This window comes from Chiloscyllium plagiosum, chromosome 24, assembly GCF_004010195.1.
Source record: "Chiloscyllium plagiosum isolate BGI_BamShark_2017 chromosome 24, ASM401019v2, whole genome shotgun sequence".
Taxonomy (NCBI): domain Eukaryota; kingdom Metazoa; phylum Chordata; class Chondrichthyes; order Orectolobiformes; family Hemiscylliidae; genus Chiloscyllium; species Chiloscyllium plagiosum.
In genome coordinates this window covers 2142167-2161413 of record NC_057733.1, presented here as the reverse complement: position 1 = coordinate 2161413, position 19247 = coordinate 2142167, and the positions used below count along the sequence as shown (strand labels likewise).

General features: G+C 42.0%; 1 protein-coding gene across 6 annotated transcripts in view; it reads left to right on the top strand.

The window, feature by feature from the left end:
• The window catches only part of recql5 (RecQ helicase-like 5), a 132005-nt gene that overhangs the window by 32516 nt on the left and 80242 nt on the right, over window positions 1-19247 (top strand). For all 6 annotated transcript variants that reach the window (XM_043714283.1, XM_043714284.1, XM_043714282.1 and 3 more), the window contains exons 4-7: window positions 3553-3658; window positions 7096-7207; window positions 13502-13664; window positions 14225-14307. In XM_043714283.1, coding sequence (XP_043570218.1) covers window positions 3553-3658; window positions 7096-7207; window positions 13502-13664; window positions 14225-14307 — 464 coding nt within the window. The remainder of the gene's footprint in view (window positions 1-3552; window positions 3659-7095; window positions 7208-13501; window positions 13665-14224; window positions 14308-19247) is intronic.

The following is a 19247-nucleotide window of genomic DNA, read 5'->3' as shown; positions in this document are numbered from 1 at the left end:
TTTCCTTTGATCTTGCTCCCATCACCCCACTTCCTCTGTTTCTGAAACCCAGGAATGCTTCAGAGACTCAGCAGGCCTGGCAGAAATAGAGTTAACTATTTAAAGGTTTGTGACCTTTGTGAACTGGGAAAAGTTAATAGTGCAATAGGTTTTAAGCTGGAGAAAAAGGGAAAAAAATGATTAAAAGACTGAAGTATTAGTCATGCAGGACTAAAGCATGTGGTGACAGGACTTTGGATAGTGAGAAGGGAGGAGGTGAACAGATAGATGTTACATCTGCACTTGAATGGAATCATACAGAGAGACTACGTGGCTTGTTGTGTCTGCGCTATACATCTGACAGAGCAATTCACGTTGTGCCATTCCTTGTCTGTTCCTTTTCCCACAGCAAATGTTTTGTTTTCTCATTGTGATTCAATTCCTTTTGAAAGCTTCATTGACCCTGGCGCCACCACAACCTCAGCCATCCTGGCTCCTGACCACTTGCTCTATTAAAGAGGTTTTCCTCGTGTGTCTTTGCATTGTTTGCCAACTACCTTAAACCTGTGTTCTCTGGTTTCTGATCTTTGCACCAATACGATAAGTTTCTTCCAATCTACTCTGTCCATACCCCTTCTAATTTTGAATATATTGACCAAATCTTTTCTTAACCATCCATTTAAGGAAAACTATGTAATCTGTATTAACCTATCTATATAACTGAAGTTGAAAATAAAAAGGTTAGTTGGAAGAAATCAGTTCAGTGAGACAGGAACAGGCTGAAACAACTAATTTTGTCGAGGCAAACCTTTGTGTAGGTCTTTGCAGAAGGTAGAGGCAAGCTGTTCATGTTTGGAGATAGTGATGGAGGATCTCCAGAGAAGATCAGGTCGGTAGGAATCCTGTATACAATGTCGTAATATTCAAACTTGAGTTCTAGCCCAGGAGAGACAGGAGGAAGTGTTGGAAAGTTGACATTTGGTCTTTACAGAGATTGTTATGCCAGATTAAAATAACACACCCTTGTCAGTAGGTTTGAATATAATGCAAGGACTGAACCCATACAGGAGAAAGTGAGGTCTGCAGATGCTGGAGATCAAAGTTGAAACTTTATTGCTGGAACAGCACAGCAGGTCAGGCAGCATCCAGGGAACAGGAGATTCGACGTTTCGGGCACAGGCCCTTCCTGATTCCTGAAGAAGGGCCTGTGCCCGAAACGTCGAATCTCCTGTTCCCTGGATGCTGCCTGACCTGCTGTGCTGTTCCAGCAATAAAGTTTCAACTGAACCCATACAGAACAGGGGGTGGGGTGGGGGGTGCTGGGTAAGACTGAGTAATTGGAGCAGAAAAATTGAGATGGCAACCATCATGCTGCCAGTTGTCAATGAAAGAATTAAGAGGCCAGTGGGAGGTGCTTTGCTGGAGAAAAATTACTGAAAACAGCAAAAAGCATATCTGCATGGCAAGAAGATTTCTAGTCAATGAAGTGAACGTGGAGGCAAAGGTGATAGAAGAAGAGTTCAGTGTGTGCTGAGCTTCAAACTCCTTGATGTCAGTTCCTTACTGGAAGCTGAGTCTATTGATCAAAATCAGAATTGGGTTAATGTTGGAGAACCTTCTGAATGTGCCACAAGAAATAAGAATAAAAGAGCTAGGATCAGAAGGAAGTGAAGGGAAGAAGGCTCTGGAGAGGCATTGTTAGTTCTGAGTTATTGGAGCTTGTGTTACTTCTGAGTTATTGGAGCTTGAAACACAGATAAAATAATTTTGTTAAGGAGATGATTGTGATGAAGGTTATGTCAGTTAGTTCATTTGGTTGGATGGCGGGTTTGCAGTGCTAAGTGATGCCAACAGTGTGGGTTCAATGGTGCGTACCAGCTGAGGTCACCATGAGCACCCTGCCTTTTCATCTACTCCCCTCACTTTTTTTTAGATTAGATTAGATTAGATTACTTACAGTGTGGAAACAGGCCCTTCGGCCCAACAAGTCCACACCGACCCGCCGAAGCATAACCCACCCATACCCCTACATTTACCCCTTTTAACCTAACACTACGGGCAATTTAGCATGGCCAATTCACCTGACCCGCACATCTTTGTGACTGTGGGAGGAAACCGGAGCACCCGGAGGAAACCCACGCAGACACGGGGAGAATGTGCAAACTCCACACAGTCAGTCGCCTGAGTCGGGAATTGAACCCGGGTCTCTGGCGCTGTGAGGCAGCAGTGCTAGCCACCGTGCCGCCCACTTGTGGCATGATGACCCTCAGGTTAAACTTGCCACCAGTCATCTCTGTTTAATGAGAGAGCAGCCTATAGTGATTTTCACTTTCAGATCAAAAACAAAAAGAGAAACAGAAAGTAATAAAGCTGAACAATGTAGAAGACAACTGAAAATTCAGTTGAAGAGAAGAGTAAAACTTCAAAGTGGATATTGTCTGCCTTTGAACTGAACTCCCTCTTATATCTTAAGTAATATCTATTCAAAAAGTCATTTCCCTCAAATGGAAATTGTTGCTCTCTTCATGGATGCTGCCTGAGCTGCTGAGGATTTCCAGCATTTTCCCTTTTTAGTACATGTGACATTAAATTGTGCGTGGGAGCAGGAGTTTCCAAAGGGCTGTTTACAGTACGAGTGAGATAAAACTGGCCAGTCTGAGAATTATTGTATTCTAATGCTGATAGTTTGAGCTGGGGAAAGAATAAAGCTGAGATGTTCAGGTACACACATAATTAACACAAGTCGCAGGTAGAAGATGCAATTAAAAACATTAATGGCATTTGTTTTTTTTGTGTCAAAGGGGCTGAGTACAAAGAGAGGATAAGTTATAGACAAGAAGCAAAGAAAAACTCACAAGGAAGTAATTTCATGCCTATACTGGTCTATTGAAATGATCTTTGTTCTTTGTTCAAAGCCTCTTAAGTTCCTTCTCAAGTTCCTGTCCAACTCCCTTTTAAGTGTCATGGTTGGACTTAACGTGCAGTAATCCATTCTGTTCTGGTTACTGCATGTCAGAACAGATATAGCTCTCACTGAAATCAGCATGGCACCGACTTAGCAAAATTATACCAGGAGTGAATGGTTAGTTTATGAGGGTAATTGCATAAATTTGACTTGTATTGTCTTGAGGGCTGGTCTATTTGATGTGTTGTAAGGTGATAAAAGCACTTGAGAGAGAGAAACTATTTGGCCTTTGGACAGTCCAGAACCAGGAAGGGTAACTTTTAAAGTTAGAGCGAGGCTGCTGTAGTGTTGTTGTCAAGTATGTTTCCATAGAAGGGGTTGTGGAAATATGGAACCATGTCCCCTGAAAAAGCCTGAATTCTAAGGGTCAGTTGGAGGCACCAAGACAGATGTTTTTCAGGCAAATGTATCTAGGAGTAAGAATAAATGTGGGAAAATAATGTTGAAATTTATATGTACACAATCTAATTGAATGGTGGGACAGGCTCAAAGGGCTGAATGTTCTACTTCTGTTCCAGTGCTTCTATGTTGATTTGGTTCAAAATCTGGTTTAGTAGAACAGGTGTGTGACAGTAAATCATTGTGTAAATACAATTCTTCCCTTGCAGCAATTTGATGGCTGTGGCATAGTATACTGTCGGACCAGGGATGGGTGTCAAGAAGTGGCAGAGGAACTAACACGCAGGGGGTTGGAAGCCAAGGCTTACCATGCAGGTATGGAGTGCAGATGACAGCACTAAGAATATATTATATTAGGAGTCATCATGAATGTCTCAAAATAGGATTTTAATTGCTGAGTGATTTTTGTGTTGATTTACATATGTGATATATATTTGCTGTGTTTTAAACATATTCACTCACTTGATACTTTAAATACCTGTCACCACTAGACAGTGGATGGTTGAGAGTTTGATGTAAGGGGTTCTGATCAAAGTAGAAATTTGTTTGGTCACTCGGTGCACAAAGGTGAGATGAGTCAGAAATCATTGCAATCTATCCCTCTCTCTAAGTATTATTCTATGGTAATATAAGAGTGCCATCGTACACTTACTTGGTATGGAACAACACACTATTGCTTGCCATGTTTCTTCACTTCTCTGCACTGGTTATCTACACAGTTTTCCTTCGACACTGACCCTCAATGGCTTCTTTCCTTGCTTCCAAACTTACCCCTGGTGCCCTTCAAGGATCTAGCCTCAACACCCTCCCATTTCTTATCTAAAGACTAGATTGCCTGAAAATGCAAGTTCACTGTCTCTGCTGATGATACTTAGCTCTATGTTGTCATCACTTTATAGTCATTCCATAATCCGTTGTCAGACTGCTTGTCTAGCATTGGGAAAGCAGACATTTCCTCTGACTAAATCTTGCACAGACAAGACCATTGACATTGACCTTTATGCCTATCACAGGCAGTCTTCCTTGCACCAACGCTGTTCTTCTCACTCTCAACAATCTGAGGCTGAACCAGACTTCACAATCTTCATGTGATCTTCACATTAACGTCAGCCACACACTCCTTCATTAGTAAGATTATTTATTTCCTCAGTAACATTACTTAACTCCAACACGTCAACTCATTGTGAAGCAATGGAAAAATTATTAAAATTCTCAGTTTGTTTCATGCTCCTCCATGGCCTTGCACATCCCATCCCTATAATCTCCCTAGCCCGACAGCTTTCAAGATCTTGGCAGTCATCCAGTTTTGGCTTCTTGAATGTCCTGAATTTTACTCATTCTATCATTGATAACTGCACTGTCAGCTGCCAGTGCCCTCAGCCCTGTGCTCTAGAATTCTGCCTCTTTCCTTTTAAGGACTTTCAGATTACAACAGGATGGGCCAATGGGCTGAGAAGTGGCAGATGGAGTTTAATTCAGATAAATGCGAGGTGCTGCATTTTGGGAAAACAAATCTTAGCATGACTTATAGACTTAATGGTAAGGTCCTAGGGAGTGTTGCTGAACAAAAAGACCTTCGAGTGCAGGTTCATAGCTCCTTGAAACTGGAGTCAGAGGTAGATAGGATAGTGAAGAAGGCGTTTGGTATGCTTTCCTTTATTGGTCACAGTATTGAGTACAGGAGTTGGGAGGTCATGTTGCGGCTGTACAGGACATTGGTTAGGCCACTGTTGGAATATTGCGTGCAATTCTGGTCACCTTCCTATCAGAAAGCTGTTGTGAAACTTGAAAGGGTTCAGAAAAGGTTTACAAGGATGTTCCCAGGGTTGGAGGATCTGAGCTACAGGGAGAGGCTGAACAAGCTGGGACTGTTTTCCCTGGAGCGTCGGAGGCTGAGGGGTGACCTTATAGCGATTTACAAAATTATGAAGGGCATGGATAGGATAAATAGACAAAGTCTTTTCCCTGGGGTGGGGGTGGGGGGAGTCCAGAACTAGAGGGCATAGGTTTAGGGTGAGAGGGGGAAGATATAAAAGAGACCTAAGGGACAGCTTTTTCATGCAGAGGGTGACACATGTGTGGAATGAGCTGCCAGAGGAAGTAGTGAAGACTGGTAAAATTGCAACATTTAAGAGGCATTTGGATGGGTATATGAATAAGTAGGGTTTGGAAGGATATGGGCCGGGTGCTGGCAGGTGGGACTAGATTGGGTTGGGATATCTGGTCGGCATGGGCGGATTGGATCGAAGGGTCTATTTCCATGCTGTACATCTCTATGACTCCTTAAAACCCATGTGTTTCACTCAGTATTTGTTCACCTGCTCTATTATTTCCTTATGCGCAAATACTTGTGCTTTCGGTTGTATTAATATGTTCAAGATACTGTGTTGACAAGTTGATAGATACAGAGTAAATGTCCTCTGCATTGTCCAAACAAACACTTCAAGGACTGGTAAAATGTGGTTAGATACAGAATAATATTACCTGTCCACAGTCCCAGCAATGTCCTTCAATTGCCAGCTTAGATGACTGCTCTCACTGCAATATCTTTTGTTTTCCTTCAACTCACTGTTTTCTCCAGAAGGGCCTGGTAACTAGTACTAGTTACAGGCAGTGGTGTTCTTCTTTGCATGGGTATCTGTTCAAAAGGGAACTAGTCAATTCCTTCCCATTCTGTTTCCTATCTCCATTCAAACTGTTTCAACATCATGGGTTCTGGGTCATTTCTCACATTGTTGGAGATATCCAACCTCTCTTTTCTTCCCAGATTTCTAAAGTTTCCCTCTGTGTATGGTTAGCACTGCTGTCTCACAGCATCTGGCACCCTGGTTCAGTTCCAGCCTTGGCTGTCCGTCTGTGTCTGTGTGGGTTTCCACTAAGTGCTCCAGTTTCCTCCCATGGTCCAAAGATGTGCTGACGAGGTGGATTGTCTATGTTAAATTGTCCATTGTGTCCAGTGATCTGCTGACTAGGTGGATTAGCCATGGTAAATATAAGGTTATGGGTGGTTGGATCTGGGTGGGATACTTTTGAAGTGTCAGTGTGAACTCAGTGGATCGAATAGCCTGTATTTGTACTGGAGGGATTCTATGATACTATGTAGTTCTTCACCTTGTCCATCATGGCTATCATATCATATAGCCACTTAGTTCTATTCGTGCTATCAATTCACCAATATTGTTAGTAATGTTGTTTGCATTCAGATAAAGAGCCTTTAATTTTATTTTTGACACATTTTTCCTGACAGTCAGACAGTCTGGTTATCATTTTCCATTAGCATTCTGCCCTAATATCTTAATTTGTAAAACATTTCTCCTTATTTGAACTCTTTCCAGCCTCTCCCTCCACTACTTAGTTTAAAGTCTTTTTTGCTGATGCAGTTCTGTCTGTGGCCTTAGTTATTTGATTTGTTAGGGCGCTGGTCCCAGTGCGGTTCAGATAAAAACTGCTTCAATGTACTGGCTTCCTCTTCCCACTATTGGTGCCAAGACCTCATAAATCAAAAGAGAAGTGATAAAAAAAAAAGTGCAGTGAAGGAGGAAAAGCAGGAAAATTGGATCGATAAATACCTACATTAACATATTGGGGCAAGTATGATGGGCAAAATGGTTGTTTCTTGTGTTGTATGACTCTCTGTACAAAATAAAACTAGTTGCATATACAGTGTTTCAGCACAGAAAATTAATATTTAGAAGAGAGAAGGTTTTCTGATATCTCATATTCTGAGAGCTGAAGCGTATGTGTACTTACAGGGCTTAAGAATTCAGAACGCACTGTGGTGCAGGAGGAGTGGATGGAAGGCAAAGTACCTGTGATCGTGGCAACCATCAGCTTTGGGATGGGTGTGGACAAGGCTAATGTCAGGTGGGTATAAAGGGATGAGGGAGGGGTGCTAATGTCTGGTGGGTATAAAGGGATGAGGGAGGGGAGGTCTGTTTCCTGTTGAGAATGCAGGAATGGTCTTCCCAGGGTTGGAAAGGGTAGGATATCTGTGATTGCCATTAATTAGTTAGGTCTCCATGGGGAATAATGTTGGTGTTGTTTTACGAAAAATGATCAAGACTGTGCATCATATGTGCAGTATTATGAGGACAAATGTTAATTTACATATCGTGAATGTATCTTTTACTCATTCTGGATCCTAGGGAAAGAGTGCCAGATACAAAAGCATCAGCTGTTTCTGGGTTGCTGGTGTTATCTGATTTACATCAGCTTAACCAAAGCACGCTGGTGAGTGACCAACTATGTAGGTGGTGGTGTTATCAACCACCAGCTTTCTTGATATCAGATAGTGTTGGTTACAGGCTGAGTGTGATCATTGAGTTGTCATGGAATCAGACAGGCCTGATACCATGTTTCACTTTCTGAAAGTTCCATCTAATTAAGTCCAATACACATTATTCCTTAGATCCCTACAATGTGTTTGGATGGATAGAACTGTTTTCAAGTTTATATCCAATTCTGATTTTAATTCATATTATTGAATATTTCTTCCTGTTGTCTCTGATCTTAAATCTGTGTTCTCTGCCCATTGACTCACAAAACAGTGGAACTAGTTTCTCTTTACTCACTCTATCAAACAAAAGGGTTGTGTTCATGTACACTGCTTTGCAAGACCTTCAGACATCCCAAAGAACTTTATAATAAATAAAATCTTGCCACTTCAAAATTTAAAACTCTTAATGATTCAAACTCATCAATTAGAACATCTCTTAATCATCCTTTCTCTTAAGAAGCACTCCAGATTCTTCACAACTCCATTATCTCTGGTAGGATTCTAGAATCGCACTTTTGTACCCACTCCAAAGCCTTGACATCTTCTCTCCAGTGTTGTGACCACAGTTGGTCACAGTACTCCAGCAAGGGCTAGCTAATGCTTTAGAAAGGTGTAGCAGAACCTCCATGCTTATGTGTTAACAACTGTTTGAGTATTTTTTAATTCATTGATAAAATTGCCTTGCCTTGGAGAAGGTGGTGATAACCTGCCTTCTTCAATCACTGCAGTCCGTGTGATATAGGATGCTGTTAGAATGGGGAGTCCTGAATCTTGACCCATGTCATTGAAGGAGTCACAATATAATTCCAAGTCCAGATGATGTGTGGCTTGAAGAGGGGCTTGCAGTTGGTGATGTTGCCATTCATCTGCTGCTAGTAGAGGTTGCAGGTTTAGGAGGTGCTGTTGAAAGAATGAGTGAGGGAGTTGCTACAGTGCATCTTGTAGATGATGCACACAGCTGCAATTTTTGGGTCGCTGGTTGAGGAAGTGAAAGTTGAAGGTGGTGGATGAGGTGACAGTGATTTATATAGTACATTACAGCGCAATACAGGCCCTTTGGCCTCGATGTTGTGCCGACCTGTGCAACCAATCTGAAGCCCATCTATCTTACACTATTCCATTTTCATCCATATGTTTATCCAATGACTATTTAAATGCCCTTAAAGTTGATGAGTCTATGACTGTTGCAGGCAGTGTGTTCCATGCCCCTACTACTCTCCGAGTAAAGAAACTACCTTTGACATCTGTCCTATATCTATCACCCCTAAATTTAAAGCTATGTCACCTCCATCCAAGGAAAAAGGCTCTCATTGTCCACCCTATCTAACCCTCTGATTATCTTACATGTCTCAATTAAATCACCTCTCAACCTTTTTCTCCCTAGCGAAAACAGCCTCAAGTCCCTTAGCCTTCCCTCCATACCAGGCAGCATCCTAGTAAATCTCCACTGAACCCTTTCCAAAACTTCCACATCCTTCCTATAATGTGGTGACCAGAACTGTACGCAGATTCCAAGTATGGCCATACCAGAGTTTAGTGCAGCTGCACTATGACCTCGTGCCTCCGAAACTGAATCCCTCTACCAATAAAAGCTAACATACCATATGCCTTCTTGACAACCTGATCATCTGGGTGGCAACTTTCAGTGATCTATATACGTGGGGACACCGAGATCTCTCTGCTTATCCACACTACCAAGAATCTTATCATTAGCCCATTACTCTTTATTCCTGTTGCCCCTTCCGAAATGAATCACCTCACATTTTTCCACATTAAACTCCATTTGCCATCTCTCAGCCCAGCTCTGCAGCTTATCTATGCCCCTCTGTAATCTGCAACATCCTTCCGCACTTTCCACAACTCCACCGACTTTAGTGTCATCCGCAAATTTACTAACCCATCCTTTGACACCCACATCTAGGTCATTTATGAAAATGACAAACAGCAGCGGTCCCAAAACAGGTGTTTGCGGTATACCACTGGTAACTGAACTCCAGGATGGACATTTCCCATCAACCACCACTCTCTGTCTTCTTTCAGCTAGTCACTTTCTGATCCAAACTGCTAAATCACCCTTCGTATCCATGCCTTCATATTTTGTGCAATAGCCTACCATGGGGAACCTTATCAAACTCCTTACTGAAATCCATATACACCACATCAACCGCTTTGCTCTCATCAACCTGTTTGGTCACCATCACAAAGAACTCAATATGGTTTGTGAAGCACGACCTACCCTTCTCAAAACCGTGTTGACTATCCCTAATCAACTTATTCCCCTCAAGATAATTATAACTCCTTTCTCTTACAACCTTTTCTAACACTTTGCCCACAACCGAAATAAGGCTCACTGGTCTGTAATTACCAGGGTTTTCTCTACTTCCCTTCTTGAACAAGGGGACAATATTTGCTATCCTCCAGTCTCTGGCACTATTCTTTTCGACAATAACAATATAAAGATCCAGTAGCAAGGCTCTGCAATCTCCTGCCTGGCTTCCCAGAGAATCCAAGGGTAAATCCCATCCATCCCAGGGGTCTTAACTATTTTCACACTTTACAGAATTGCTAGCACCTCCTCCTTATGAACCTCAATCCTGTCTAGTCTAGGAGCCTGTATCTCAGTATTCTCCTCGACAACATTGTCTTTTTCCAGTGTGAATACTGACGAAAAATATTCATTTAGCGCTTCCCCTATCTCCTCGGACTCCACGCACGGCTTCTCACTACTGTCCTTGATTGGCCCTAATCTTACCCTACTCCTTTAATTCCTGATATACTGATAGAAAGCTTTATGGTTTTCCTTGATTCTACCTGCCAACAGCTTCTCATGTCCACTCCTGGCTATTGTTAGCTTTCTCTTTGAGTCTTTCCTGGCTAACTTGTAACTCTCAGCGCCCTAACATAAGCTTTCTTCTTCCCCTTGACAAGAGATTCAACTTTCTTAGTAAACCACAGCTCTCCCACTTGACCACTTCCTCCCTACCTGACAGGTACATACTTACCAAGGACAGGCAGTAGCTGTTCCTTGAATAAACTCCACATTTTAATTGTACCCATCTCCTGCAGTTTCCTTCCCCATCCTATGCATCCTTATTCTTGCCAAATTGCATCATAATTGCCTTTCCCATAACAATAACTCTTGCCCTGCGTTAAATACCTGTCCCTTTCCATTGCTAACGTAAACGTAACGGAATTGTGGTCACTATCACCAAATTGCTCACCTACCTCCAAATCCAACACCTGGCCTGGTTTATTATCCAGTACCAAATAAATATGTGGCCTCTCCCCTTCTTGGCTTGTCTACATATTGTGTCAGGAAACCCTCCTGCACACATTGGACAAAAACCAGCCCATCTAAAGTACTCAAACTATAGTATATCCAGACAATATTTGGAAGGTTAAAGTCCCCCATAACAACTGCCCTGTTAACACTTGCTCCTATCCAGAATTATCTTTGCTATCCTTTCCTGTACATCTCTGGAACTATTCGGAGCCCAACTGGTGACTTCTTTCCTGTTTCTAACCTCAGCCCATACTACCTCAGTAGACGAATCATCAAGCTTCCTTTCTGCCACTGTAATACTGTCCTTGACTAACAATGCCACACCTCCCCCTCTTTTATCATCTTCTCTGTTCTTACTGAAACATGTAATTCCCAGAACCTGCAACAACCATTCCTGTCCCTGCTCTATCCATGTCTCCGAAATGGCCACATCGAAGTCCCAGATACCAACCCATGCTGCAATTTCACCCACCTTATTCTGGATGCTCCTGGAGTTGAAGTTTACACACTTCAAACTACCTTCCTGCTTGCCAGTGGACTCCTGCGACCTTGAAACCATATTTCTGACCTTACTACTTCAACCTCCTGGACACTGGAACTACAATTTAAGTTCCCATCCCCTGCTGAATTAGTTTAAACCCACTTGAATAGTATTAGCAAATTTATCCCCGAGGATATTGGTAGCCCTCTGGTTCATGCATGGACCATCCTGTTTGTAAAGATCCCATCTACCCCAGAATAAGCCTCAATTATCCAGGTATCCGAAACCCTCCCTCCTGCACCATCCCTGTAGCCACGTGTTCAACTCCTCTCTCTCCCTATTCTTCACCTCGCTAGCATGTGGCACAGGCAACAAACCGGCAATAACAACTCTGTTTGTCCTAACTCTAAGCTTCCACCCTAGCTCCCTGAATGTCTGCCTTAAGTCCCCATCCCTTTTCCTACCTATGTTGTTAGTGCCTATGTGGACCACGAGTTGGGGTTGCTCCCCCTTCCCCTCAAGGATCCCGAAAACACAATTCGAGACATCACGAAAACTGGCACCTGGGAGGCAACACACCAACCGTGAGTCTCTCTTGTTCCCACAATATTAGATTAGATTAGATTAGATTACTTGCAGTGTGGAAACAGGCCCAACAGGTCCACACCGACCCGCCAAAGCGCAATCCACCCAGACTCATTTCCCTACATTTACCCCTTCACCTAACACTACAGGCAATTTCGCTTGGCCAATTCTCCTAACCTGCACATTTTTGGACTGTGGGAGGAAACCGGAGCACCCGGAGGAAACCCACGCGGACACGGGGAGAATGTGCAAACTCCACACAGTCAGCCTGAGGCGGGAATTGAACCCGGGTCTCTGGCGCTGTGAGGCAGCAGTGCTAACCACTGTGCTACCGTGCCTATCTGTCACCGTAACTATGGAGTCTCCAATGAGTAACGCTCTGCTCATTTTCCCCCACCCCTTCCCTTCTGAGCAATCGGGATAGACTCTGTGCCAGAGACCTGTACCCCATGGCTTACCATTGGTAAGTCGACACCCCAACAATATCCAAAACGGTATACTTGTTATTGACGGGAATGACCACATGGGATCCTTGCACTGCCTTTCTGTCCCCGACTGTAACCTATCTACCTGCTTTTACCTGAGGTGTGACTACCGTCCTGTAACTCCTCTCAATAACCCCCTCCGCCTTCCAAATGGTCTGAAGTTCATCCAGCTCCAGTTCCCTCCTCCTGTTTTCGAGGAGCTGGAGTTGGGTGCACTTCCCGCAGATGCCGTTAGCAGGGATACTAGTGGCGAGCCTTACCTCCCACATTCTGCAGGAGGAACCTCCATTCCCACTGTTCTAAATTTCCAAAGAGACTGTAGAAAAATAAAGAAAATAAAACTAGTTACCTTACTAATCTGGCGCACAGAACCTTTTCTTTTGGTTAGAGGAGGGGGATGGGTGTCAGGCACTACCTAAGTCATGTCTCGGGTAACACAGCCACCCAGATATATTACTTCACTTACTTAGCTGTCCTTTATTCACTTGGATTTAGACTTACTCATTTTGGATGGCGCACACCTTCTTGAGTTTTAAGTTGCACTTTCAAAGTAAATGGCAAGTACTCCACAACACTTCTGACTTGTGGATGAGTTACTTGCTACAGAATTGCTCACCTCTGCTCCCGTTCTGTAGCCAAAATGTACATATGGCTGGCCAAGGTATCTTCGCTCAGAACCAATGGTTATGTCTTTAAAAATCAGAAGGAGCTGGTTAAGTTCTCTTACTGATGGTTACTACCTGAGAGTTGTCACATGAGGGATGTTGTGCAATGCTGGTTACTAACTGGGTTTGAGTGTGAAGCCGCCGACTGACTGCCCGAGTGAATGGTGATGCCACCGAAGGCTGTCCGAGTGTGCGGTGATGCTGCCGACTGACTGCCCCTCAGTGTGCGGTGATGCTGTCGACTGACAGCCCCTTGAGCGTGTGATGATGCCGGCTGCTGACTGCCCCTACCTCTGCCCTGAGCCTGTGGTGATGCTGTTAATTGTCTTCTCTGAGTATGCAGTGGTGCTGTCTACTGACTGTCTGTCTCTGAATCTCAACAGATTTGTTGCCCATTGGAATCTTGCAAAATCAATGTCTGCTTATTACCAAGAATCTGGGCGAGCAGGGAGAGATGGGAAACCCTCATTTTGCCGTATTTATTACTCAAGGATAGATCGGGAGAACATCAGTTTCCTGATCAAGAAAGAGATTGCTCAGAAGCAGGTACTGAAAAGGCATTGTGTTTTCAGACCCAGACCTCATTGTCTTTCATTGTTTTTGGTTGTCCCTGAGTCACTGAAGCTTTTGTTTCAAAGCTCCCACACTCTTTTTCAATATGTAAAGGTTTACCTGAGAGTGTTGGAAACTAACTAGGGTTTTGGGTGGCTTATATTTAATAGTAATTTTTAATCAATATAGAATGAAGCTCAGGGGTATGTATCAGTCTGTCACATTTCTTAAACTTGCTCTTGCATGCATCTAACACTTAGCCATGATCACCATCACCACTGCATTGACTTTTCAACTCACCTCCCTTCTCCAGTTCACCCTTACTGTTTTATGCCACTGTGTCATTTCTGACTGTTCTCTCTTGATTTGTCCCTACATGTCTTTGGTTCATCACTCCCTTTTATACACTTCCCATTCCACCCATGTTTCAAAAGAATGGTCACTAGGCCATCCCTTCGGTGTGCTCCTGTATGCTTATTTTCTGAATGTGTTGGAAACCACTGTGATCTCCTCTGTGTGTCTTACTATTGTTATTTTCTTGTGTTCTTTTGCAGAGCAAGAGAGGATCCGTGAAGAGTTTTGACAAATCCTCCCTGGTGGGCTTTGAGACTCTGGTTTCCTTCTGTGAGCAGCCAGGGTAAATGCTTCCATTTCATGTGACCCATGCACTTCTTCCCTTATTAACAGTTAGTGGTGATCTGAGTGAGTTTGAATGAGAGGAAGGTCTGCTGGGTGGATGAGCAAACTGACCATGGCATTATGTCGCAGGAAACCATGCTGCATTGCCTCCCTGGGATTCAGGACATTCTGGTCGGTGCTAGAATGTGACTTGAAGCAAGGGGGAAGGACTCGGTGTTTGTGATCCTAGTAAGTACCATCGACAGAGGTAGAACCAGGAAAGTGTTTCTGAATAAGAGCATGAGGAGCTAGGCACAAATTTAAAAGTATAATCTCTGCATAATACCTGACCCATGTTTAAATTGGCATTGGACAATTGGCATAGGATACGTGAAATTAAAGAGATGAATATTTGGCTAAGACTGGTGTGAGAAACATGGATTCTGCTTTGTGAGCCACTAGCACCAGTACTGGGGAAAGTGGGGCTGCATGCTTGGGGCAGTTTATACTTGAGCGACGCTGAGGCCAGTATTTTTGTGACCCATACAACTAGGGAAATAGAGAGGGTTTTAAATAAGAGTGGGACAAGGAATCAAATGTGCAAAGATGTGAGGTTTTGGAGAGTAGTGACAAAGTTAAAGAGGAAAATAGTGATACAGGGAGTGAAGATCAGAGGATGACTGGAAGGAACAACGATAATAGCCTTGGAGCACTCCAAGTAAATAAGAATGATCTGATAACTATTATGACAGTAGGTTGACAAGGAATTGGTCCTGAATATTGAGGGGTATATGATATTCAAGAAGAATAGAAACTAGGTAAAGCAGGAGGGGTAGCACTGTTATTCAAGGATGGTGTTTGTGCAATAGTTAGACATGACTTCGATTCAGATCAGGATGTAGAATCATTTGATGGAAATGAAAAATATTAAGGGAAAGACCTCACCAGTGGGAATAATCAGCAGGCTTCCTCACAGTACCCATAATGTTGTGCACAATTCACAAGAATAAATTTTGAATGCTTGTGTTAAAGGGACAGCAGTAACCATGGGTGACTTTAACCTACGTATAAATGAGAAAATCAAATTAGTGATTCTTTTTTCCTTCTGCCATTTGTTAAAGAATACATTTGTTTGCAATAAGTTGTTATTTCCTGTTAATGATGAAACCTGGTTTATCACTATACCTTTGTCCTGAATAACAATCAGTTGAGCTGAGAAGTGTGGCGCTGGAAAAGCATAGCGGGTCAAGCAGCATTCGAGGAGCAGGAGAGTCGATAGTTTGGGCATAAGCCCTACATCAAGCCCATTCCTTGATGCTTTTCAGTGTCACACTTTGTGACTCTGACTCTCCAGCATCTGCTGTCCTCACCTTTGAACTATCAGTTGAGCAAATTGATCAAGCTCGTGGAATAGATGGGCTCAATTATCAACATACTCTTGACAATAATGTTGTTTACGATATTAAGCAGTGTAACTGTGTGTCAGCATATTATTAATCTGTGTAGAGGATATTATCAAAGATTAATGAATATAGTTTATATTCATAAACATTAATTAGTTTGGAGTGAATACCAGTAAATATTAATAAGTGCAATGTCAGTAAGGATTAATAAATGCAGAGTGTAAATAAATGTTAATCAATAAAAACTATCAATCAGTGAAGATTACTTACTGTTTTCATCATCTATTGATTGGTATAAAGTGTACATCAGTAGACATTGCTTTGTATAGACTGTATCCTAGTAAGTATTAATCAATATAAAGTGTAATATTGACCAATATATAGCAGTGCTTGGAATATATGGGTCAGTAGGTGTATTCACTATTTATTCCCGAAAATCCCCAAGACTTGTGGAAAAGTTCACTTATTTGACCAATCAGAGCAGTCGCTGCTGTAAGTAAAGTGAAAGGACATGACGAGGAGCGACTCCTTGAATCACTGCCCAGTTCTCCCCTGTGCTTGCTGCCATTAGAGAGAAACAACCTGTGACTGAAGGAGCAGCTAGCATTTTGGGGAAACACATTCCTGGACAGTTTGCAGGTCCTTTTACCGGAATAAAGTTTTAATGAAGTCAGGAGGCACTTTTGCTGGATCTGGGTGTTTTGTGTACAAAGCCCAACATGGGATGTCGGCCAGAGGAACATAGGCATGGGAATTGGAGGTATTTTGGTGGAGGGTTCAGCAAAGAAGGAGGCTGCTACAGGGGATTGGGAAGATAGAAGCTGCAAGAGGAGTACTGGGGGCAAAAGAGGCTGCAAGCAGATTGTAGGGCAACTGCAACGGAAGCTGTAAGAAGTGTGTGGAGTAACAGGGAGATTGCAAAGGAAAGAAAAGTTTAAACATGTCAACAAATAAATACTCTGTGAACTGGAATCTTAAGACAATTTTAAATAATGACAGTGATGAATTCTTTGTAAATGAATGCAAAATGTCTAGTTGAGGGCGACATAGAACAGAAACTACTATACTTGAGAAAAATGTGGTGGATCCTATTGTGATGAGCACTGTCGATTGTTAATTCAAATCTGAGGGTGAAATCTGACAAATAGTGTTGATGAAAAATGCCCCAGCTTATTTCAAGTGTGACTTTACCAGTCTGGAGAAAATATATTTATGCTGTTAGCTTTTCATGTCATTTATTTTGAAAGAAAAATTTATTAACTTAAGCCTGTTTTCTTTTAACAACTTAAAAGTGCTGTTCAAGAAATTAGTTGAGTGTTGAGGGTTGCTTATTATTGAGGATATTGGTTAATTATTCAAATTCTGCTTCTGTAAGAATCCGTTTGCCCTATATGTCAACATAAACATAGATGGTATTGTTACTATGTGACAGCATGATCTCGTAAATGAGTTAGTGAGAATGAAAAAGAAGTCTCCGAAATCTAAAATTAGTCCTGAAGCAAGTCTCAAGACTAGCCTTGTAAAATGAAAAATTAGTCTGACCGTTGATGTTGATTTTATCAGTAAAGATTAATTAATATATTGTCTATATTAGGAAAGGTTCGTCAGGACAGACATTTCAATAATTATTAATCAGCACAGAGTTTACATCAATAAATGTTAACCAGTATGGAGTCCATAACAACAAAGATTAATCCTAATTCTTATTTCTAATGTGATGTGGGTGTCGTTGGCTGAGCCAGCATTATTGCCTATCCCTAGATGCTCTTAACAAGGCGTTGGTGAGCTGCCTTCTTAAACTACTGCAATCTATGTGCTGTAGGTTAATCCATAGTGCCTTTTGGGAGGGAATTCAGGAGCTTGACCCAGCGACGCTGAAGGTACAGTGTATTTTTCCAAGTCAGGATGGTGAGTGACTTGGAGGGGAGTTTGAGGTCTACAGCTCAAAAGAAGGCCCTTCAGTTCATCACATTCTGCACCGGTCAAAAACAACCATTGAAGTGGTATTCCTCTGCCTTTGCCATTCCTGATGGAAGTGGTGGGTTTGGAATGTGCAGTCTAAGGAGCTTACATTGGGTTTATATCAAGTTTATATCAGTAAATATTAATCTGTATAGATTTTATGTCAGGAAATATTTATGAGTATAGTGTGTATCAGTAAGCATTTCTCAGTAGAGATTAATCTAGGCAGGGTCAATACTAGTACATTTTAACCAGTTCAGAACGTATATCAATAAATGTTAACCAGTGCAGAATGTATAGTTTTAAATTGAGGGGTGATAGATATAGGACAGATGTCAGAGGCCGTTTCTTTACTCATAGTAGTAGGGGCGTGGAACGCACTGCCTGCAACAGTAGTAAACTTACCAACTTTAAGGGCATTTAAATGGTCATAGGATAAACATATAGATGAAAATGGAATAATGTAGGATAGATAGGCTTCAGATTGGTTCCACAGGTGGGCGCAACATCGAGGGCCTAAGGGCCTGTACTGCGCTGTAATGTTCTATGTTCCCTGTGAGTTGAATCAGTTGAGAAGATGGGGAGGTGATGGTCCAGTGGTATTATTGCGAGACTATTAATCCAGAAACTGAGCAAATGATCTGGGACCTGGTTTGATTCCCACCATGGCAGATGAAGGAATTTGAATTCAATAAGTATCTGGAATTAAGAATGTGTTGGTGACCATGAAACCACTGCCAGTTGTTGTAAAAACTCATCTGGTTCATTAATATCCTTCAGGGAGGGAAATCTTTCATTCTCGCCTGGTCTGGCTGACATGTGACTCCAGACCCACAGTAATCTGGTTGACTCTCAACTGCCCTTTGAAATGGTCTAGCAAGCCACTCAGTTGTATCAATCACTGCAAGATCTCAATAAAGAAATGAAATTGAATGGACCATATGGCATTTCCTAGGCACCAGAAACAAAAACAGAAGTTGCTGGAAAAGCTCAGCCAGTCTGGCAGCATCTGCAAAGAGAAATCAGTGTTAACATTTCAGGTCTGGTGACCCTTAGAATTTTTGTAAAATATTAACTGGTATACTATGTACATCAGTAAAAATCAATTGGTATAGAATGCATGTCACTAATTAATAAGCCACATAAAGTTTATATCAGTAATTGTTAGTCATTATAGTGTCCAAATTTATTAATATTAACAATGAGTATTTAAGTAACAGTGTGAGTATCTGCAAATAGTACATATCATAGAGATTAAATTGGGAAATACCAATTGGTGTAGAATTTATATCTGTCCAGCTGTGACTCCTCCAAGGATATTGATAGAAATGATTGTGGAAATTGTAGAGGCACCTTGTATTAATTTCCAATCTTCTCTTGACTGAGGGTGGTGCCCAAGAACTGTTGGACTGCAAATATTGTGATCTTTCTCAAAGAAAGGTACAAATAAAGACTGTTGATTTTAGTTTCATGTACAGTTCATCAAATGATTTTTAACTAATGTTCTTACATTTGTGTGTAGTTTTCTGCAGTAGTGCTCAAGTTATTATGTCTAAATTACAGTTGAGCACTTTACAATGGGATGATAATTATA